At 45.7% G+C, this 23,732-nt stretch overlaps 1 protein-coding gene across 1 annotated transcript in view; it reads left to right on the forward strand.

The window, feature by feature from the left end:
* LOC126412906 (uncharacterized) overlaps positions 1 to 23,446 on the forward strand; it is a 660,163-nt gene extending 636,717 nt beyond the window's left edge. The window contains exons 18-20 of the mRNA XM_050082795.1: positions 21,942 to 22,924; positions 22,985 to 23,131; positions 23,201 to 23,446. Of these exons, the coding sequence (XP_049938752.1) occupies positions 21,942 to 22,924; positions 22,985 to 23,131; positions 23,201 to 23,446 (1,376 nt within the window). The remainder of the gene's footprint in view (positions 1 to 21,941; positions 22,925 to 22,984; positions 23,132 to 23,200) is intronic.
* Positions 23,447 to 23,732: the final 286 nt, after the last annotated feature.

Here is a 23,732-nt window from a genome sequence, read left to right on the forward strand (position 1 = left end):
CTATCTGGTCAAAAGTATCCGGAAATCTTCTGGTGGACATTATTATCGGAAGTGTCCACACTTCGTCTTGAACTCTGCTGGGGACCCGTTCAGTGAGGTGTCTGAATGTCTGTAGAGGAATGGCAACCCATTCTTCCCCAACAGCCGAAACCAGGAAGGTAGTGATGGACATTGGGGTCTGGAGCGTAGTCGATGCCGTAGCTCATCCCAAAGATTTTCCATTGCGTTCAGGTTGAGACTCTGGACAAGTCAGTCCAAAAGTATCCGGATGCCTAGAGGTGAACATTATTATTGGAAGTGTCCACACTTCTTCTTGAACTCTGCTGGGGACACATTCAGTGAGGATTGTGGATGTCTGTGGAGGAACAGCAACCCATTCTTCCCCAACAGCTCAAACCAGGAAGATAGTGATGTAGGTCGTTGGAGTCTGGAGCGAATTCGACATTGTAGCTCATCCGAAAGGTTCTTCATTGGGTTCAGATTGGGACTCTGGGCAAGTTGGTCCAAAAGCATCCAGATGTCTATTGGTGGACATTATTATTGGAAGTGTCCACACTTCCCCTTGAACTCTGCTGGGGACACATTCAATGTGGTGTCTGAATGTCTGTGGCGGAATGGCAGCCCATTCTTCCCCAACAGTCGAAACCAGGAAGGTTTTGATGTAAGTCGTCGGGGTCGAGTGGAGGAGACGTTCAACCTCATCCCAAAGGTGTTCCATTGGGTTTAGGTCGGGACTCTGGGCAAGTCAGTCCATTCCAGAAATGTTATTGCCCACAAACCACTGCCTCACAGGTACTGTTCTATGACAGTGTGCATTGTTATACTGATACAGTCATTATTTTCTGTCTGTTCCTCTACTGTACACAGGACACAATCTGTAAAATGTATTCATATCATTTCATATATACCGTTTCCTGAGGAACAGAAAGGGGAACATATCCTAACGACAAAATACACCCTCATACTGTACCACTACCTCCTCCATACTTTACTGTTGGCACTACACATAACGACAGGTAACGTTCAGCGGCCATCTGCGAAACCCAAACCCTTCCAACGGACTTCTGCAGCGTACAGCGTGATTCATCACTCCAAATAAACCGTTTCTATTCGTCCATTGTCCAGTGTCGTCTCTCTTTATACCACTTCAAGCTTTGCATAACGCTAACTACAGAAATGTGTCGACTATGAGTTGCTCGACCATTGTATCAAATTCTTTTTCATTCGCTACGTGCGGTCATTATGCTGTCTGGACTGCTGTCAGCACTCTTGGAACTAATGAGAGACTACTTCCGCTGATTTCATGCGATTTTTGACAACCACAATGCCCGACGATCCCTGTCCGTCAGTGTTTGAGGTCTCACTGGTTATGGTTTAGTTGCCAGTGTTCCTTCGCATTTCCGTTTCACAATCATACCACTAACAGTCGGCTTGGCAAGCCTTAGAAGGGCTGAAGCGTTCCTGATGGATTTATTGCTCAGCACACTACGTTCGAAGTCAGTGAGTTTTCCTGACAGAGGCATTCTGTTGTTACTGCTTTTCCCCTGGCAACACTATTCTCCCCCCTTGTGCTGTAGGGTCTGCCCTTCGTGACAACTAGTGTTCAGTCCCGCGTTACACTGGGATGTCCGGATACTTTTCATCAGTTGGTGTACATCTACACTACGTGATACAGTTCTACGCTCTTTGTTTCGATTAGATTAGATTCAGTTTTCGTTCCATAGACCCAAAAATGAGATGATTCCCGTATAACATAAAAAGTATAGACAATTTGAACGTAATACTCATTTCCCTGATCATTTGTCAGGAGACTGTCAAAATATGTGAATACATAACAGTAAACTGGAACTGGTAATATTCACAGATTTAATACTCTATTAGAATGAAAGATAATTATGCACTTTTAATAAATTTATCATACACAAAATACTTAAACTTGACTACTGTGACCAAGTGCTGCCAAATCGAAATCTAACAGATAAATCCATTGTTTCAGACGGACGGCTCTTCGTGTGCCATACACTAAATTTTCACAATGTAAAAGTTGGTTCTGATGTAGCATAACACTTTTGCAAACTACGAAAAATTTCTTGAAATTAAGCACCTCTTTTCATGTCAGTCCTTTAAATGCGGACATTATAGTGTTTACAAAAAATAGTTCAAATGGCTCTGAGCACTATGGGAATTAACTTCTAAGGTCATCAGTCCCCTAGAACGTAGAACTAATTAAACCTAACTAACCTAAGGAAATCACACACATCCATGCCCGAGGCAGGATTCGAACCTGCGACCGTAGCGGTCGCGCGGTTCCAGGCTGTAGCGCCTAGAACCGCTCGGCCACCTCGGCCGGCTCTTTTGTTTCCTTTACTGCTTGTTCAGTATACAGATTGAATAACACCGGGGATAGGCTACAACCCTGTCTCATTCCCTTCCCAACCACTGCTCGAGTACGGGGCACTGGCTCCATTCGTTTGTAAGTCACTCTATTTTCCATAACAATGAGCACGTAGCTGATACGCAGATCAAAAGAAGGTGGAAAAAAGCCGCTCTTGTGTGCCTAGCCGACTACTTTTGTTGCCTTCGTCGAAGCACTGTTGTCCTAGCTGGCTATGAGCAATTCACGAACTGTTGTGGGATCACATCCCGTCACTGTCTTCTTAACGTAATCAGCAATAGCTATACGCAGTGTTTCCTGGAGCATTTAATTAACTTTTTATACCTGGTATCCACAGTCATGTAGAACTTTATAAAAGACATCATATTTACGCCAGTGACTGTAACACTTTCTTTATTTCACGATTGCAATTTCGGCCTTAGGCCAGTATCAAGTGAAGATGTTATGGCTATTAGGCCATGTCAACCTAAAATGAGCTGACATATTTATTATTATTATTATTAGTCGTAAAGCTCCCAACATGGAAGACGCTAAGTAAAGATGGTTCACTTCTGGGGCTTCTTATTCTTCTTGTTTGCCCACCAGGTCTTCATTCTTTGCGAGAATTCAGCTTTTCTTTCTTCGCTCCATTTTGTTCAGTTCTCGGCGCTTTTGTCTCTGGTTTGACTTCCCATTTGTCAACTTTAAGTTTGAAATTGTTTCTTTTGTTCATGTCTTCAGTAGTAATGTTGGCTAATTCCAGATCTTTCTTTACATTTTCGATCCATTCTCCTCCATTAACAAGGGATGCTACGTATCTTACTATTTTTTTTTGTAAGTCTGTGATCGGGAAGTCTCATTATGTGTCCATAGAATTTTAGACGCCTCTTCCTCATGTCTATCTCTATGTTAGAATATTCTTCAATTTTAGAATTTTTCTGTAATCTATACCCCTCTTTGGTCCATCTTGGTCCCAGAATTTTCCTAATGATTTTCCTTTCCTCTTTCTTCAGGTTTTCCATATCTGTTTTCCCTTTAAGTGTCAAGGTTTCGCTGGCATATAGCATTATTGGTTTAATTACCGACTTATAATGTTTAATTTTTGTATTTATAAATAGACATTTTTTATTGTAAATGTTTTGGACCAGCCTAGACCCCTACGAGCTTTTAATATTCTTTCTTGTTGTGAGTATTTTTCAGAAACTATCTCTCCTAAATATTTAAAGTATGGTACCCTCTTAATTTCTCCATATTTGGTTTGTAACTTAGAAATTTCTAGATTTGTTGTTGTAAACACCGTTTTCTCAAAAGATATTTGTAGGCCAACTTTTCCTGCACACTCTTTTAAGGTTTCTATCTGTTTGACTGCCATTTCACTAGAAACTGCCATTACTGCAAGATCGTCTGCGTTGGCTAAGTAGGGGATTTGTAGGTCATCTTTTTTGGTTCCCAGTGATATTGGTTTCCAGTACTTTTCTTTTTTGAGTTCTTTTTCCCATTCTGACATATTTATATATATTTCGCATACAGTATCCAAATATATCACTGAATCTACCTGCACAACTATATTATTGTACAATACATACTTCAGGAGACAGGACATCATAAAAATTGAGCTGCGTTAAAACGAAACTGCAGGTCGAAATTCGCTAGAGATACATCCTAAATTTGTGTACAGATATGTGTTAAATATGTTAAAAACATTTGACATGTGTGTACACTGTAAAAGCACGGCTGAAAAGCTCATACTAAAGCCCTGGAATGATCTCAACCAAATCTGGTAGACAAATCTGGAAATAAATACTGTGGAAAAAAGAACCACCAGCGTCCTATTGGGGTGAGCGTGATAACGTGGAGAGAGATGGACAAACAGGGAGGGAGGAGGAGGACATGAGCACAAACACGGGGGGGGGGGGGGGGGGGGGGGGAAGGAGAGGGACATACGAGAGACAGGTGAGGAGATGGAGAGAGAAAGGAAAGCGCAGGAGATGCACAGAGACACAGGCAGGAAGAGAAGGGCAAAGAGGAGGAGGAGAAGACGGACTACTAGAAGATTGCAATAAATAAATCTCCTGGCAGCTCGGGTACTCAGCTATAGTGCGTTTAAAATTAGTTGCGACTTTTGACGTTTAGCTCACCGGAGGGCACATGAGGCCGTTGCCCAGGTAGCGCCAATGGGGAGCCGGCTTCCCCTACCACCTTTGTTTTAGTATCCCTGTTGCCATGCCGTGGATGAAAACTGTCATGTCGTGCTGCGCACTAGATGCACTTACGTACATTAGCTCTCGTTGTAAAGTGATGTTTTCTGGCGCTGAGGTGTTCTGCAGTAATCAGATGTTGGACTAGAGCAGGGCTGGGCAAACACCTGATTCCCGCAGTTCTCCCCCACTCCACCAGCCAGTAGTACCACCACCACTGCTCACCTAGCCACGTACGTCACTGCACCGAGCAGACACACTCGGTCCGTTTACTTCCCATAGTTTTTATTGTCTGTGTAGACATCGCGTTCGGTGTTCGTGATAAATCAGAACTAGTGGGTGGAAAATAGCTGAGGAGGAGTTAAAATCGTTGAAACAGAAGTCCTTTGAACCATACAGGGTTATTACAAATGATTGAAGCGATTTCACAGCTCTACAATAACTTTATTATTTGAGATATTTTCACAATTCTTTGCATACACTTACAAAAACTCAAAAAGTTTTTTTAGGCATTCACAAATGTTCGATATGTGCCCCTTTAGTGATTCGGCAGACATCAAGCCGATAACCAAGTTCCTCCCACACTCGGCGCAGCATGTCCCCATCAATGAGTTCGAAAGCATCGTTGATGCGAGCTCGCAGTTCTGGCACGTTTCTTGGTAGAGGAGGTTTAAACACTGAATCTTTCACATAACCCCACAGAAAGAAATTGCATGGGGATAAGTCGGGAGAGCGTGGAGGCCATGACATGAATTGCTGATCATGATCTCCACCACGACCAATCCATCGGTTTTCCAATCTCCTGTTTAAGAAATGCCGAACATCATGATGGAAGTGCGGTGGAGCACCATCCTGTGGTACGTTTAGCTCCCTGCTTGCTTTATTCGTTGACTTTCGCGGGCTACGAGTGAAACTTGCCCGCACGCGGTCAACCGTTTCTTCGCTCACTGCAGGCCAACCCGTTGATTTCCCCTTACAGAGGCATCCAGAAGCCTTAAACTGCGCATACCATAGCCGAATGGAGTTAGCAGTTGGTGGATCTTTGTTGAACTTCGTCCTGAAGTGTCGTTGCACTGTTATGACTGACTGATGTGAGTGCATTTCAAGCACGATATACGCTTTCTCGGCTCCTGTCGCCATTTTGTCTCACTGCGCTCTCGAGCGCTCTGGCGGCAGAAACCTGAAGTGCGGCTTCAGCCGAACAAAACTTTATGAGTTTTTCTACGTATCTGTAGTGTGTCGTGACCATATGTCAATGAATGGAGCTACAGTGAATTTATGAAATCGCTTCAATCATTTGTAATAGCCTTGTACTTGTTAATCCACCATGGGAAGAAGAGTACTTTTTTGTTGGAACGCAAAGCGGACCTCAGCGTTCAATTTGCAATGTAACATTGTCTTCACGGAAGAAGCACAATGTGAGGCGACATTATCAACTGCTTCATGAGAAGGATATAGTCGGTTTAAATAATGAAGTAAGAAAAGCCAAACTTATCGAAGTGAAGCAGAAAAAGGAGAAGGACGTACATACAATACATACAGATAATTATGACATTGAGTAACATTATTACTGTTATTAACAATATGTTATGTGCCTTTTCCGTCACTGTTACCTCCTCCTGTATATACGAGGGGCGTTCAGAAAGTAAGCTCCGATCGGTCGCGAAATGGAAACGACTATGAAAATCCGATAAAGCTTTGCACAGATGTGTTGGGTAGTGTCTCTAGTATAACCCCAGTTAGCATCACGTCGCTCTTCTCATTTCTGAGCTCGCAGTGAGTGCGTAAAGATGTCTAGAAAATAGTGTCTGCCGCCAAGTACGAGGGCCTGGTGAGAAATTTCGCCTGAAGCTATGCAGCTAACATTACATAACTGTCGTGCTGTTTCTTCTTCAAGACAATTCTCAGCCGCATTCTGCAGGGGCAATGAAGATGCTCCTGCATCGTTTTCAAATGGAAATGTGAGATTACCCACAATACAGTCCGCAACTGTCTCCCCCTGAGTTTCATCTCTGGTCACATGAACCGATGTATTTGAAGACAACATTTTGACACAGACAACGAGGTGTAGGCCAGCGTGGAGAATTGGCGGAAAGCACTGGCGGCTGCCTTCTATGATGAGGCTATTGAAAAGTTGGTACAACGCTATGACAAAAGTCTAAGTCAGAACGGCGACTACGTAGAGAAGTAGCTGAAAGGTGTAGCTAATTGTTACAAGTAAAACATTTCTGATGTTCACTGTGGTTTCAATTTGGCAATCAATCGGAGCTTACTTTCTGAACAGGCCTCGTATTTACGGGACGGAAACCTCATCATCCACAACGAACCAGCGATGACAGTAAGCTATCACGTAGCTCTTAAAATAGCGATGGAGAATTTGTGAAAGAATGTTTTTTTGCTGCCACAACAATTTTGTGGCCAGCAAGTCTTCCTGTTTTTGAAACCGTTCCTCTTTCACGGAGAACAGTTTGCGGCCGCATTGAATAAATGGCACACAATATGGAAGCTCAGTTGAGAAACAGAATCAAAGATACGGTTTTCTTTCCATCAGCGTTGAATGAAAGCGCTGATGTATGTGATGCTGCTCGACTTGCAGTCTTTTTGTGAGGAGCTGATGCTCAGTTTAATGTGACTGAGAAACTGCTCGATTTAGTGCCAATGTATTACACAACAACGGCTGACGACATGCGAGGGTTGGAACTTAACTTGTGGCAACTATTTATTCACAACCGATACAAAAGAGTTACATGTTTGCAACTGATTCTGTCCTTAAAAGTAGTCATCAGCGTTGTGTAGAACGCATTGCCAGCGATGTGGAAGACATAGTATACTGTTAGCACAGCCTGTTCTGTTGATGGTGCGGATGGAGCGGTCTGCTGCCTGTCGAATCTCTGGAACAGTTCTGAAGCGAATGCCACAATGTGGTTCCTTCATCTTCGGAATAAAATCAAAGTCACAAGTCGTATTACTGTTCGTTTTTGGAGCATCACCTGCGACCAGCTTTGCGAAAGAAGTGGCGACACTTTCTGCGCAACCCACCCATCATTTTGCACGATAATGCGCAGACGCATACAGCGCAAGCTGTGGCTGCTCTGTTCAGTCGATGGGACCAGGAAGTACCGAACCACCCAAGGTAGTCCCCGGACTTAAGTCCTTGTGACTTTGATTTGATTCCGAAGATGAAGGAACGACTTCGTGGCATTCGCTTCAGAACAGTTCCAGACACTCGACAGGCAGTAGACCACTCCATTCGCACCATCAACAGAACGGGCTCTGCTAACGGTATACTACGCCTTCCACATCGCTGGCAGCGGATTCTACACAACGCCGGTGACTACTTTGAAGGATAGTAATAGGTGCAAACATGTACTCTTTTGTATTGGTTGTGAATAAATAATTGCCACTATTCAAGTTCCAACACTCGTATTTTCATGCGTAGGATATACAGGGTGATTCAAAAAGAATACCACAACTTTAAAAATGTGTATTTAATGAAAGAAACATAATATAACCTTCTGTTATACATCATTACAGAGTATTTAAAAAGGTTTTTTTTTACTCAAAAACAAGTTCAGAGATGTTCAATATGGCCCCCTCCAGACACTCGAGCAATATCAACCCGATACTCCAACTCGTTCCACACTCTCTGTAGCATATCAGGCGTAACAGTTTGGATAGCTGCTGTTATTTCTCGTTTCAAATCATCAATGGTGGCTGGGAGAGGTGGCCGAAACACCATATCCTTAACATACCCCCATAAGAAAAAATCGCAGGGGGTAAGATCAGGGCTTCTTGGAGGCCAGTGTTGAAGTGCTCTGTCACGTGCTGCCTGGCGGCCGATCCATCGCCTCGGGTAGTTGACGTTCAGGTAGTTACGGACAGATAAGTGCCAATGGGTGGCGCTCCATCCTGCTGAAATATGAATTGTTGTGCTTCTTGTTCGAGCTGAGGGAACAGCCAATTCCTGGGCTGCGAACAAATGCTTGCTGGATGCGTGCTACATTTTCATCACTCGTTCTCGGCCGTCCAGAACTTTTCCCTTTGCACAAACACCCATTCTCTGTAAACTGTTTATACCAACGTTTAATACACCACCTATCAGGAGGTTTAACACCATACTTCGTTCGAAATGCACGCTGAACAACTGTCGTCGATTCACTTCTGCCGTACTCAATAACACAAAAAGCTTTCTGTTGAGCGGTCGCCATCTTAGCATCAACTGACGCTGACGCCTAGTCAACAGCGCCTCAAGCGAACAAATGTACAACTAAATGAAACTTTATAGCTCCCTTAATTCGCCGACAGATAGTGCTTAGCACTGCCTTTTGTCGTTGCAGAGTTTTAAATTCCTAAAGTTGTGGTATTCTTTTTGAATCACCCTGTATAATAGAGAAATACGAGCTATGCTGGGAAAAATTTTCATCGATTGCAACAGATGGGAGTCCTGTAACGATTGGGCGTTATAACAATACATTGCGTTCTTCGCCGTGTTAATTTGCTAGCAAAATGTGCCCAACCAGTTGGCGTCATGGACGTGGTTATAAAAACAGTTAACATTCTCAGGTCGCACGGTTTGGGACACAGACAATTCAAATCGTAACTGGCAGATCTCGAGCGTCAATACGGCGATGTTCCATATTTTTGTAAAGTACGCTGGTTGAGTCAAGCTGTTGTTTCAGAAGGATTTTTTAATTTGTGTAAAGATATAGCGTTATTCATGGATGCAAAAGGGAAACCGGCGAAAGAATTGGACGACCCACAGTGGATTTTAGACCTTGCGTTTTTAACTGACGTAACCAAGCATCTGAATAGCTTGAATGTAGCTTTGCAAGGTAGAAATAAGGTAATTAGCGGAGTGTTTGACACTATTTTGGCATTCAAGAGCAAACTGCTTTTGTGGACAAAGCAACTGTCAGAAATGTCGTGTGCACACTTCCCGACCATTGCACTAGTTGTTAGTGAAAACGTTTTGGAACAGGAGAGGCTCAAAGAACATTTTGATGGGTTTGTGACGGCGCTACAGTCTCTCGAAGACATTTTTGATGGTAGATTTGAGGACTTAAATCGATTGGAATGTGATGTCAACCTTTTTGCGACACCTTTTGCAGTTAACGTTGACAATGTGCTTTCAGAAATTCAGTGTGCTGAAGGAGAAGTTCGCACTGTAGAAACCTTGAAGAGCTTCTACAAATATTTCCCACGTAAACAGTTTCCATTGTTATCTTTTAAAATACCTGCTCATATGTATAGCTTTTTGGAACAACATACTTATGCGGCAGTGTTTCCTCCATAATGAAACTAACAAAATCGAAGCTTAGGAGTAGTCTTACTGATGTTCATCTGAGTGGTGCAGTGCACATAATGACCAGTAATTTCACACCAAATATCGAGATGCTAGTTGAAAATCATTGTACAAACATCCATGATTATGTAAATTAATGCCTATGTCCTATTCGTATATACTGCCCCTCCTTTGAATTACACACGTCTGTGTAAATATAACGAAACATTTACAATGCAAATGTGTTGGTTTTCAATGCTTCACATCTGTATCCTATTTGTGGCCATGAAAGTAGAACGTGTTACAATGTTGCGAAACTGTGTTTCATATGTACGAGGGCAGTTCAATAAGTAATGCAACACATTTTTTTTCTGAAACAGGGATTGTTTTATTCAGCATTGAAATACACCAGGTTATTCCCCAATCTTTTAGCTACACAACACCATTTTTCAACGTAATCTCCATTCAATGCTACGGCCTTACGCCACCTTGAAATGAGGGCCTGTATGCCTGAACGGTACCATTCCACTGGTCGATGTCGGAGCCAACGTCGTACTGCATCAATAACTTCTTCATCATCCGCGTTGTGCCTCCCACGGATTGCGTCCTTCATTGGGCCAAACATATGGAAATCCGACGGTGCGAGATCGGGGCTGTAGAGTGCATGAGGAAGAACAGTCCACTGAAGTTTTGTGAGCTCCTCTCGGGTGCGAAGACTTGTGTGAGGTCTTGCGTTGTCATGAAGAAGGAGAAGTTCGTTCAGGTTTTTGTGCCTACGAACACGCTGAAGTCGTTTCTTCAATTTCTGAAGAGTAGCACAATACACTTCAGAGTTGATCGTTTGACCATGGGGAAGGACATCGAACAGAATAACCCCTTCAGCGTCCCAGAAGACTGTAACCATGACTTTACCGCCTGAGGGTATGGCTTTAAATTTTTTCTTGGTAGGGGAGTGGGTGTGGCGCCACTCCATTGATTGCCGTTTTGTTTCAGGTTCGAAGTGATGAACCCATGTTTCATCGCCTGTAACAATCTTTGACAAGAAATTGTCACCCTCAGCCACATGATGAGCAAGCAATTCCGCACAGATGGTTCTCCTTTGCTCTTTATGGTGCTCGGTTAGACAACGAGGGACCCAGCGGGAACAAACCTTTGAATATCCCAACTGGTGAACAATTGTGACAGCACTACCAACAGAGATGTCAAGTTGAACATTGAGTTGTTTGATGGTGATCCGTCGATCATCTCGAACGAGTGTGTTCGCACGCTCCGCCATTGCAGGAGTCACAGCTGTGCACGGCCGGCCCGCACGCGGGAGATCAGACAGTCTTGCTTGACCTTGCGGCGATGATGACACACGCTTTGCCCAACGACTCACCGTGCTTTTGTCCACTGCCAGATCACCGTAGACATTCTGCAAGCGCCTATGAATATCTGAGATGCCCTGGTTTTCCGCCAAAAGAAACTCGATCACTGCCCGTTGTTTGCAACGCACGTCCGTTACAGACGCCATTTTAACAGCTTCGTACAGCGCTGCCACCTGTCGGAAGTCAATGAAACTATACGAGACGAAGCTGGAATGTTTGAAAATATTCCACAAGAAATTTCCGGTTTTTTCAACCAAAATTGGCCGAGAAAAAAAAAATGTGTTGCATTACTTATTGAACTGCCCTCGTACATGGTCAGCCGTTGCGTGGCATAGGATACACAAACTTCGGTTAAGCACATTTTACACTTACCTCACACACACGCATGTTGTGGTGATTGGCCTCCCGGTAACAGTGTACCTGTGCCGAGTGAAACGACCTCGGACGTATGTATGTTCCACGTGCAACTACGTACATTAGCTTGTCCATACTCATCGGCGCGCGCAAAGCACTCACACAGTGCCACGGTTGAAGCGGCCAGCCACATCGCACATTTCTGCTACCCGCACTCCGTGCCCTCACAGCTGCTCAGCGTTGCCCTCGAGGCTCACGATGCCCACCCCTGAACTAGAGTTTTGTGTTGGCGTCGCATTAATAAAAACGGTGCATCACGTCTGAACACGAGATTCGTAATAAAAGTGGTCGTCCAAGAACACGTTCACCTGGTGTGAAGATAATGTTGTGCTGCATAATATTCCTCCGAATTCGACAGTAGCTGCGGGAAATGCGCCGCCAAACCACTCTGACGTAATGGAAAAAGCTTCAACAATGCATGGAGGAAAACAAATATTTCGCTTTGGGTACAAAGAAACGTTCCGTTGGGTAAAGGTGGACATTGTTGGATAAAAGTGATTGTGAGTTGTGTAAGGGAAAGTTAATGGAACTTCCGTACAAGTCAAAAACTCCACGCTGCCAGGTCGACGAACTGGCTGATGCTAAAGGGCATAATAGTTTAATCAGGTTTCCTCTACATCATGTTCATTTAAATCTGATTGAGAATATACACTACTGGCCATTAAAATTGCTACACCAAGAAGAAATGCAGATGATAAATCGGTATTCATTGGACAAATATATTATACTGGAACTGATATGTGATTACATTTTCAAGCAATTTGGGTGCATAGATCCTGAGAAATCAGTACCCAGAACAACCACCTCTGGACGTAATAACGGCCTTGATACGCCTTGGCATTGAGTCAATCAGAGCTTGGATGGCGTGTACAGGTACAGTTGCCCATGCAGCTTCAACACGATACCACAGTTCATCAAGAGTAGTGACTGGCGCATTGTGACGAGCCAATTGCTCGGCCACCATTGACCAGACGTTTTCAATTGGTGAGAGATCTGGAGAATGTGCTGGCCAGGGCAGCAGTAGAAAATTTTCTGTATCCAGAAATGCCCGTAAAGGGCCTGCAACATGCTGTCGTGCTTTATCCTGCTGAAATGTAGGGTTTAGCTGGGATCGAATGAAGGGTGGCGCCACGGGTCGTAACACATCTGATATGTAACGTCCACTGTTCAAAGTGCCGTCAATGCGAGCAAGAGGTGACCGAGACGTGTAACCAATGGCACCCCATACCATCACGCCGGGTGATACGCCAGTATGGCGATGACGAATACACGCTTCCAACGTGCGTTCACCGCGATGTCGCCAAACACAGGTACGACCATCATGATGCTGTAAACAGAACCTGGATTCATCCGAAAAAATGTCGTTTTGCCATTCGTGCACACAGGTTCATCGTTGAGTACACCATCGCAGGCGCTCCTGTCTGTGATGCAGCTTCAAGGGTAACCGCAGCCATCGTCTGCGAGCTGATGGTCCATGCTGCTACAAACGTCGTCGAACTGTTCGTGCAGATGGTTGTTGTCTTGCAAACGTCCCCATCTGTTGCCTCAGGGATCGAGACGTGGCTGCACGATCCGTTACGGCCTTGCGGATAAGATGCCTGTCATCTCGACTGCTAGTAATACGAGGCCGTTGGGAACCTGAACCCACCGATCCCATATTCTGCTAACAGTTATTGGATCTCGACCAACGCGAGCAGCAATGTCGCGATACGATAAACCGCAATCGCGGTAGGCTACAATCCGACCTTTATCATAGTCGGAAACGTGATGGTACGCATTTCTTCTCCTTGGACCAGGCATCACAACAACGTTTCACCAGGCAACGCCGGTGAACTGCTGTTTGTGTATGAGAAATCGGTTGGAAACTTTCCTCATGTCAGCTCGTTGTAGGTGTCGCCATCGACGCCAACCTTGTGTGAATGCTCTGAAAAGCTAATCATTTGCACATCACAGCATCTTCTTCCTGTCGGTAAAATTTCGCGTCTGTAACAAGTCATCTTCTTTGTGTAGCAATTTTAATGGCCAGTATTGTATGAGCCTAGGTGATAAGTACTGTGCTGAGGAGTCATGTATTCTACATTTACATCTACATTTGTACCCCGCAAGCCACCCAACGGTGTGTGGCGGAGGGCATTTTACGTGCCACTGTCATTACTCCCTTTTCTGTTCCAGTCGCGAATGGTTCGCGGGAAGAACGACTGTCTGAAAGCCTCTCTGCGCGCTCGAATCTCTCTAATTTTACATTCGTGATCTCCTCGGGAGGTATAAGTAGGGGGAAGCAATATATTCGATACCTCATCCAGAAACGCACCCTCTCGAAAACTGGCGAGTAAGCTATACCGCGATGCAGAGCGCCTCTCTTGCAGAGTCTGCCACTTGAGTTTGCTAAACATCTCCGTAACGCTATCTCACTTACCAAATAACCCTGTGACGAAACGCGCCGCTCTTATTTGAATCTTCTCTATCTCCTCCGTCAACCCGATCTGGTACGGATCCCACACTGATGAGCAATACTCAAGTATAGGTCGAACGAGTGTTTTGTAAGCCACCTTCTTTGTTGATGGACTACATTTTCTAAGGACTCTCCCAATGAATCTCAACCTGGTACCCGCCTTAACAACAATTAATTTTATATGATCATTCTACTTCAAATCGTTCCGCACGCATACTCCCAGACATTTTACAGAAGTATCTGCTACCAGTGTTTGTTCCGCTATCATATAATCATACAATAAAGGATCCTTCTTTCTATGTATTCGCAATACATTACATTTGTCTATGTTAAGGGTCAGTTGCCACTCCCTGCACCAAGTGCCTATCCGCTGCAGATCTTCCTGCATTTCGCTACAATTTTCTAATGCTGCAACTTCTCTGTATACTACAGCATCATCCGCGAAAAGCCGCATGGAACTTCCGACACTATCTACTAGGCCATTTATATATATTGTGAAAAGCAATGGTCCCATAACACTCCCCTGTGGCACGCCAGAGGTTACTTTAACGTCTGTAGACGTCTCCCCATTGATAACAACATGTTGTGTTCTGTTTGCTAAAAACTCTTCAATCCAGCCACACTGCTGGTCTGATATTCCGTAGGCTCTTACTTTGTTTATCTGGCGACAGTGCAGAACTGTATCGAACGCCTTCCGGAAGTCAAGGAAAATAGCATCTACCTGGGAGCCTGTATGAACAAATAAAGCGAGTTGGGTCTCACACCATCGCTGTTTCCGGAATCCATGTTGATTCCTACAGAGTAGATTCTGGGGTTCCAAAAACGACATGATACTCGAGCAAAAAACATGTTCTAAAATTCTACAACAGATCGACGTCAGAGATATAGGTCTATAGTTTTGCGCATCTGCGACGACCCTTCTTGAAGACTGGGACTACTTGTGCTCTTTTCCAATCATTTGGAACCTTCCGTTCCTCTAGAGACTTGCGGTACACGGCAATGGGGGCAAGTTCTTTCGCGTACTCTGTGTAGAATCGAATTGGTATCCCGTCAGGTCCAGTGGACTTTCCTATGTTGAGTGATTGCAGTTGCTTTCCCATTCCTTGGACACTTATTTCGATGTCAGCCATTTTTTCTTTTGTGCGAGGATTTAGAGAAGGAACTGCAGTGCGGTCTTCCTCTGTGGAACAGCTTTGGACAAAGGTGTTTAGTATTTCAGCTTTACGCGTGTCATCCTCTGTTTCAATGCCATCATCATCCCGGAGTGTCTGGATATGCTGCTTCGAGCCACTTACTGATTTAACGTAAAACCAGAACTTCCTAGGATTTTCTGTCAAGTCGGTACATAGAATTTTACTTTCGAATGCACTGAACGCTTCACGCATCCTCACGCTAACTTTGACATCGTTTAGATTCTGTTTGTCTGAGAGGTTTTGGCTGCGTTTAAACTTGGAGTGAAGCTCTCTTTGCTTTCGCAGTAGTTCCCTAACTTTGTTGTTGAACCACGGTGGGTTTTTCCCGTCCCTCACAGTTTTACTCGGCACGTACCTGTCTAAAACGCATTTTACGATTGCCTTGAACACTCAACATTGTCACTGTCGGAACAGAAATTTGTTTTGATCTGTTAGGTAGTCTGAAATCTGCCTTATATTACTCTTGCTAAACAGATAAACATTCCTCCCTTTTCTTATATTCCTATTAACTTCCATATTCAGGGATGCTGCAACGGCCTTATGATCACTGATTCCCTGTTCTGCACTTACAGAGTCGTAAAGTTCGGGTCTGTTTGTTATCAGTAGGTCCAAGATGTTATCTCCACGAGTCGGTTCTCTGTTTAATTGCTCGAGGTAATTTTCGGATAGTGCACTCAGTATAATGTCACTCGATGCTCTGTCCCTACCACCCGTCCTAAACATCTGAGTGTCCCAGTCTATATCTGGTAAATTGAAATCTCCACCTAAGACTAAAACATGCTGAGAAAATTTATGTGAAATGTATTCCAAATTTTCTCTCAGTTGTTCTGCCACTAATGCTGCTGAGTCGGGAGGTCGGTAAAAGGAGCCAATTATTAACCTAGCTCGGTTGTTGAGTGTAACCTCCACCCATAATAATTCACAGGAACTATCCACTTCTACCTCACTACAGGACAAACCACTACTAACAGCGACAAACACACCACCACCGGTTGCATGCAATCTATCCTTTCTAAACACCGTCTGCGTCTTTGTAAAAATTTCGGCAGCAAGGATTATGACAAGTTTTGAGTAATGCGTAACTTTTCTCGTCCCACGTCTGAACACAGCAGATTTTACAAATAGCCATCTCACTACCACTCTAACACAGTTGAAATTGTGACAAATCCTAAAACTGTGTGTTATTAAACTAACAATTGAAGGCAAGACAGGTCAATAGATATGAGAAAGCTCAGCGCTAAAATAAACTTGTAACTTCTGCACTTACATTGTTGCAAAACACACAGCAAATCTCTTTTCACCAGCTATTGATGGTCCTCAAATGTTACATTATCTCATCTACAAAACTGTAGTTGCTTGCGAATCGCGTTAGATATGACAGTTTTGCATATCATTCATATGGCAAAATACTCTCCTCTTTGCGAGGTATCATTTGACAAAAACTTGTTTCTGTATCACAGCCGTTTCCGAGAGGTGAGGAATTTATTAATATTTTATTCTGGCTTTTTCACTGGCGCCTGTGTTCGTGGCAGAGTCCTTTACATACATTCAATTTTCTCGACATTGGAGACGGATAGCGATATCCTTCCAAGTTTAAAAAAATACTTCAATATGTTCTCTAAATTTCATAAGTAGTTACATGTGATATAAGACGCACCAAACGCAAATTTATGGCTACCCACATTTTTCACTACGAACTCTTGAGAGTTTCGCACAGTGGTTTCCCTAAGATACAAATATCACATTAAATATGACCATTAACGAAATGATAGGCTGTTCATCATGAAGCCCACGAATAAAGATAGAAGATTGAGGAAGATCGCACATAGGCAGGCTCGCTGTTCAGGCAATCAAGCGAGCTTGACAGCTTCCGCATCCAGCACACTGTGGCAACTACACTACCCACCACGCGCTGAACACTGAGCTGTCAAAAGTCACAACTAATTTTAAACGCACTATAGTTAGCTACATCAGAAACGAAAGTTCTGAATTTTGCCCCCTCTCGGAAAAATTTCTGCGAACGCCTGTGATACTGTAGTGGTCCTTTCAGTACTCAGAGACAACTCCTTGGGGCTTTATATTATTCCACAAACATTCAGATGGATTGAGTTGTGGTTTCTAGTAAGGTTCGTTTGAGCAGTTACCAGTAAGCGCCAGACAACAGGCTGTACTGCGCATGCGCAGCTACGATGACGTAGGCAGCCCGTGCTTGGTGCTTGCTCTGCTCATACGCTTTTCGTCGTATTTCTGGTGGAGCATCACGTGACCATGCGTAGCCGTGCCGCCCGTGCGGCATGTTGTTGAGAGGACATACTGAGTTGTACTTAGAGCAATTGTTTTATCATATCCCACACAGATAAAGGATGCAAATAAGGAAGCAGTTCTTGGCAAAATACCATTTCAAAATTAGACTCCACAGCTCGAAGTACCATAAAACTTTGCTAAGGCATGACTTTGACAGAATTTTTTTTTTTTTTTAATTCGCACTCTGCAATAGTGTTATGTAGCATTTCCAACAGGTTTACATCTACACAGCACTGCAAAAAGCTACTAGGATGGAATACAAATTACTTGCAACAAAAAAAGAGACAGTTTCTTGTGTAGCTTACACCGGAATAAAGGACAATAAATTTCATGACTACTTCAAAATGTGAAAAAATTAACATGTTGTCTGTGAGGCAAAGAAACTGTACAACTGACAGTTTATATTCTACTCCAGGAATAAATATGAAGCCATGTGGGGAGTTAAAACGATAAAACATGGTATGCTGCCAGTCTAAAATTTAGAGTAGAGAGGCATTCTATAAATTTAAGACTTAAACGCAAATTAAGAAATAACTTCAGGCCCAGAGGAAGTACTAGACAAGTGCCTTGTGATCGAAAAACACTTTCACGGAAGTCAGATCTATAAAATTCTGTTACAGCTGTCATTATATTTGATACAAAGTATTTACTTCAAAAGTACTGACCAAATTTGCCTACTTAGCTTCAAGTCAATGTTTACGTATGTTCGTACATATATAGCATTAAGAGACCTTACAGTGTCATAAAAGGAACAGGACATCAGAGACTGCTCCAGCACCATCGGAATTTCATAAAAAAAAAATGGTTCAAATGGCTCTGAGCACTATGGGACTCAACTGCTGAGTTCATTAGTCCCCTAGAACTTAGAACTAGTTAAACCTAACTAACCTAAGGACATCACAAACATCCATGCCCGAGGCAGGATTCGAACCTGCGACCGTAGCGATCTTGCGGTTCCAGACTGCAGCGCCTTTAACCGCACGGCCACTTCGGCCGGCCCGGAATTTCATAAACCATACTAAAATGCTTCATTCCGCTCTAATAGCACATTTCTATGTCCAGATGGACTCTGAAGTACCTGATAGCTTTTCATGTGGTTCTCGTGATACCAATTTTCTTGGAGGTCCATTACTGTATTCTCATGTTTGGTTCTGTATTATGGTATAACGTCATTCGTCCCAGAAAATGAAAATTTGCACTTTAAACTGAACGAGGTTGAAAGTAGCTAATAGCGCGGAATTAAATACTTCGTTTCAAATAAACTAACAGCCTCAGCGGAAAAAAAAATTAACTGAAGCAAATTTCTCTATAAAACAGACAGAAATAGCTTCATTAAGACATTAATGGTTGATTGCTAATAACGTGGAAATAATATTAAATCAGAAAATTGAAACTACTAACTTATTTTGGTCTTTCATGGTTATGAGAATGTATATTAATTCACTTGATGGCTCCCGGCAACAGAAATCTGCTTTGTTTTCATTTGACGTGGGAGCTGTAAACGAAGACACGAAACATATACACGGCCACGGGTCACGTGGGGAAGGACCCCCCCCCCCCTTAACTCAGCTTTCTCTGCGCATGCGCGAATCTGGCAGCTTGGGCGCGCCAGGAAAATTTTTGCGGGTAGCTTCTAGCTACTTGCTGCTACTGCTCATACACCAAACAGCCACGCTCCAGGTAGCCAGAAGCGGGAGGAAGGCACTGCTCATACACGAATTCAGCTCTGCGCATGCGCACGAGCCCGCTGGCAACTGCTCATACGAGCCTGTACACTCCACTATGTCTCCTTCATTGTTATTTCGACTAGCCATTTGTTCTCGCTTTATCACAGGAGTTACAGTTAAGTTTCACGCGGAAACGGCCACTTGCAAACTTACATCGCAGCCATCGCCTTACACCAGTGCTTAGTACCATAATAGCACTTGTCTTAAATTACACTCCGGTAGCAAAGCACGTCAGTAAGCAACGTTCGCTGGAATTTTTTAAAACGTCACAGGAAAATAGTTAAAACGTCACAGGAAAATGAGATTTTCACATTGTCAAGATGGCACTATTACGAAGACAACGAGTGGCATAAGGCTCAGCAAGTTAATTACGGGTGAGTGTGTAGTCTATGTTTCGGTTATTATTAACAAGTTTCACATGACTTTGGCATCCAACTGGGTATGATACGGGAGTGAGCGTCACTTTCAGATGGGAACTGAAAATTTCTCACAAACGAAATCCAGTGTGTCCTCACCTCATGTGAAATCCTCTTGTTTAGCACTGCGAGTTCTCTCGCAAGTATTGTGAACCTATGTAAAACGACATATAAATTTACGTGTCGAATTACTTACCGAGGGTCGGGGTACCAAACAGCGTTAGCGCTGGCCAACCGCCTCTACGTGCACCTTCGGACGCTTGTTCACAAGCTGCGCATTCAAGGTCAGATTCTAACATATCCCCACCAGCTGCGTCCGCTTTTACTGGGGTCTGTCTGACTTGCGTAGCCACCACCTTCCTCTCTTACTTGCAAACGTAATTGAGCTTGTCATCCCGCTTCGTCACTTTGATTATGATGAACAACTAACGGACCGAGCGAGATGGCGCAGTGGTTAGACACTGGACTCGCATTCGGGAGGACGACGGTTCAATCCCGCGTCCGGCCATCCTGATTTAGGTTTTCCGTGATTTCCCTAAATCACTCCAGGCAAATGCCGGGATGGTTCCTCTGAAAGGGCACGGCCGACTTCCTTCCCCATCCTTCCCTAATCCGATGAGACCGATGACCACGCTGTCTGGACTCCTTCCCCAAAACAACCAACCAACCAACAACTAACGGAGATTAAATTAGAATCACGAGATTAGAACGCCTCGTAAATAAGACTCGTAGACATAAATAAACAAATATATTGAATAAATCCCTCAGTTATTGATACAGGAGGCTCATTTAATCATGTAAGGTCACAAAAGCAAAACGAGGATAATGGAATGTAGTCGAATTAAGTCGGGTGGTGCTGAGGGAATTAGATTAGGAAATGAGACACTTAAAGTAGCAAAGGAGTTTTGCTATTTGGGGAGCAAAATAACTGGTGATGGTCGAAGTAGAGAGGATATAAAATGTAGACTGGCAATGGCAAGGAAAGCGTTTCTGAAGAAGAAAAAAAATACCATCGAGTATAGATTTAAGTGTCAGGAAGTCGTTTCTGAAAGTATTTGTATGGAGTGTAGCCATGTATGGAAGTGAAACGTAGACGATAAATAGTTTAGACAAGAAGAGAATAGAAGCTTTCGAAATGTGGTGCTACAGAAGAATGCTGAAGATTAGACGGCTAGATCACATAACTAATGAGGAGGTATTGAATAGAATTGGGGAGAAGAGAAGCTTGTGGCACAACTTGACTAGAAGAAGGGATCGGTTGGTAGGACGTGTTCTGAGACATCGAGGGATCGCCAATTTAGTATTGGAGGGCAGCGTGGAGAGTAAAAATTGTAGAGGGAGACCAAGAGATGAATACACTAAGCAGATTCAGAAGGATGTAGGCTGCAGTAGGTACTGGGAGATGAAGAAGCTTGCACAGGATAGAGTAGTATAGAGAGCTGCTTCAAACCAGTCTCAGGACTGAAGACCACAACAACAACAACAATGTCATAGCACTGAAATGAGTGGCAAAGTGTGCTTAATTTGTATGAAGTGAGCTATTAGTAGGTACATACACGGAATAATATACACCAGTACTGAGCAGCCAAGACACCGTATCACTCAAGTCAGAGACACAGAACGAAATGAAATCAGTGTCAAAGACATTTCCTGTCGCATGCTGCTCAGGGTAGCGGTATCCATATTTACGGTGAGAGACGATAAATAGTCGCTATGTCGCCGCGAACTCTTCAAATAGATGATTATGGCCGGCCTTTGTGGCCGAGCGGTTCTAGGCGCTTCGGTCTGGAACCGCGCGACCGCTACGGTCGCAGGTTCGAATCCTGCCTCGGGAATGGATGTGTGTGATGTCCTTTGGTTAGTTAGGTTTAAGTAGTTCTAAGTCTAGGGGACTGATGACGTCAGATGTTAAGTTCCATAGTGCTCAGCGCCATTTGAACCATTTTGAGGTAATAGTGTATCAGGCTGCAATTTAGTGTTGTCTTTACGTTCAAACATTTTCAAAGAACAATGCAGCAATACATTTGCCTTTTTTGTCGATTTAGACTACAATCGATATTGTTCTCTCTCTCTGAATATTTCTTTCCTTCTTTCCATGCCTATGAACATACATGCCACCACATGTTTACGTCTCAGGTCATAGCAGGTGTCTGATATCGGTAGCTTGATTGACCCAGCGCTAGGCCACAGTTAATTGTCTGCTTTGGGCCGACAGACGATGCAGCAGGGGCGGTGCGCAGCAGCGCTGACAGTGCGCCAGCCACCTCCGACGTGCATCCCCACCCCCGGACACCGTCGCCGCCCCCGCCGGCGCCCACGCTCCAGCCACCGCCAGCCCCGCCGCCTACGCTCCCCGCAGAGGACGAGCTGGCGGCCCCCGTGGCGGCCGCAGCCGCCTCCCCGTCGTCGCTGAGCCTGCTGGAGGCTGCGGCGGACGTGGCCAGCTCGCTGGAAGACGCGGTCGACGCCGTCATCCAGTCGAGCCCGCGCGCGCGCCGCCGCAAGCTCGACGACCCGCTGGCGCTGATCCACGGCTGGGGTGGCGCCGGCGCCGGCGGCAGCGGGGGCGGCAGCAGCGCCACCGGCAGCCGCCGCGTCAGCCCCCGACGCGAGGCGCCTTCCGCCCCCGCCGCCACCGGCTGGCCGGCGGAGGGCGGCGACGAGAGCTGCCGGCAGCACCTGGCGGACTTTGCGGAGAAGCTGAGCGAGAAGCTGCTCGAGGAGATCGACCAGTACCGCGCCGAACGCAGCCGACCCGCGTCTCCACCCCCGCCTCTACCCCCGCGTCCGGGCTCTCCGCCCCCACCGCCGCCCCCGGTGGAGGCGTTCCTGCCCCCTGGCGCGGCCGCCTACAGGGACGACCCCTACCTGTCGCGGCTCAGTGAGGAGCTGCACGACCTCAGCCGGCTCAGCGAAGAGTTACACGAGCGCAACTCCTTCATCGCCAGCCTCAACGAGAGCTCCGACCGGAGGATCCTCGAAGATCTGAAGAACTTCAGCTGGGAGGCGAGCAGGCGGCACCGCTCCGCGACACTCGCGGGCACCCCGGAGGCCGACGGGCGGCGAGAGGGCGCCGCGCCGGAACCGGAGACCCGGCGCCGTGACGGCGGGCCCGTCTCCGAGGACGTGGCGCTCGAGTCCTACTCGAGACAGACGAGCGCCGACCTGACGGACGAGCTGGAGGACGAGGAGGAGGAAGTGTCCCCGCCTCCCCCGCAGCACCCACCCCCTCCGCCGCCGCCGCCGCCGCCCCCGCAGTTGCGCTCCGGCCTCTCTCTCGAGTCGAGCAGCGACGCGAGTGACGGGCTGCCCACGGCGAGCACCGCGTCGCTCAGTGACGGCAGCGGGGGCAGAGGGCGTGTCGGGGGGGCGTCTTCGTCCGAGGAGGCGCTGCCGCCCCCGCCGGTGCCGCCCCCTCCGCCGCCGGCCGCACAGCAGCCGCCCCCACGAACCGGCCGCCACCGAACCGCCGAGCCCCCGGAAGACCTCCCGAAGACGGAGTCGTGCGCCTCGTCGCTGAGCGGCTCGACGTCGCAGGAGTCGCTGCCGTCGGACGGCGGGGGCGCCATCACCTTCCACCGCTACTACCACGTGTTCCGCGAGGGCGAGCTGGACCAGCTCATTGAGCGATACGTCGAAAACTTGCACATCATCTCGTCCTATTACGACCACGCCAACTGGTGTGTAGTGGCGGAGAAGGTCCAGGTGTGGACTATCTGACTTGAGTGGGTCCGTTTTGCAGGGGAGGGAGACGGATCGATATCGCCGAGACGTCGGTGCTCTGCACAGTCGCCTTCCTCGTTCCGTCGGCTCGAGCGGGCGACGGCGACCTTCGCTAGTCGTTTGGCCTCTCGCAGGTGCTAGCTGTGAACGAGTACCGTGTACAATTACGAACATATGTCAGAGATATTACCGACCTCGCCTATTCTTACAGATCTGAATCTCATTTGGCAGCAGTCAGATAATCTCGGTATAAACTTGCTGTATAACCTGAATCGGCCTTTCG

This window comes from Schistocerca serialis, chromosome 7, assembly GCF_023864345.2.
Source record: "Schistocerca serialis cubense isolate TAMUIC-IGC-003099 chromosome 7, iqSchSeri2.2, whole genome shotgun sequence".
NCBI classification, from domain to species: domain Eukaryota; kingdom Metazoa; phylum Arthropoda; class Insecta; order Orthoptera; family Acrididae; genus Schistocerca; species Schistocerca serialis.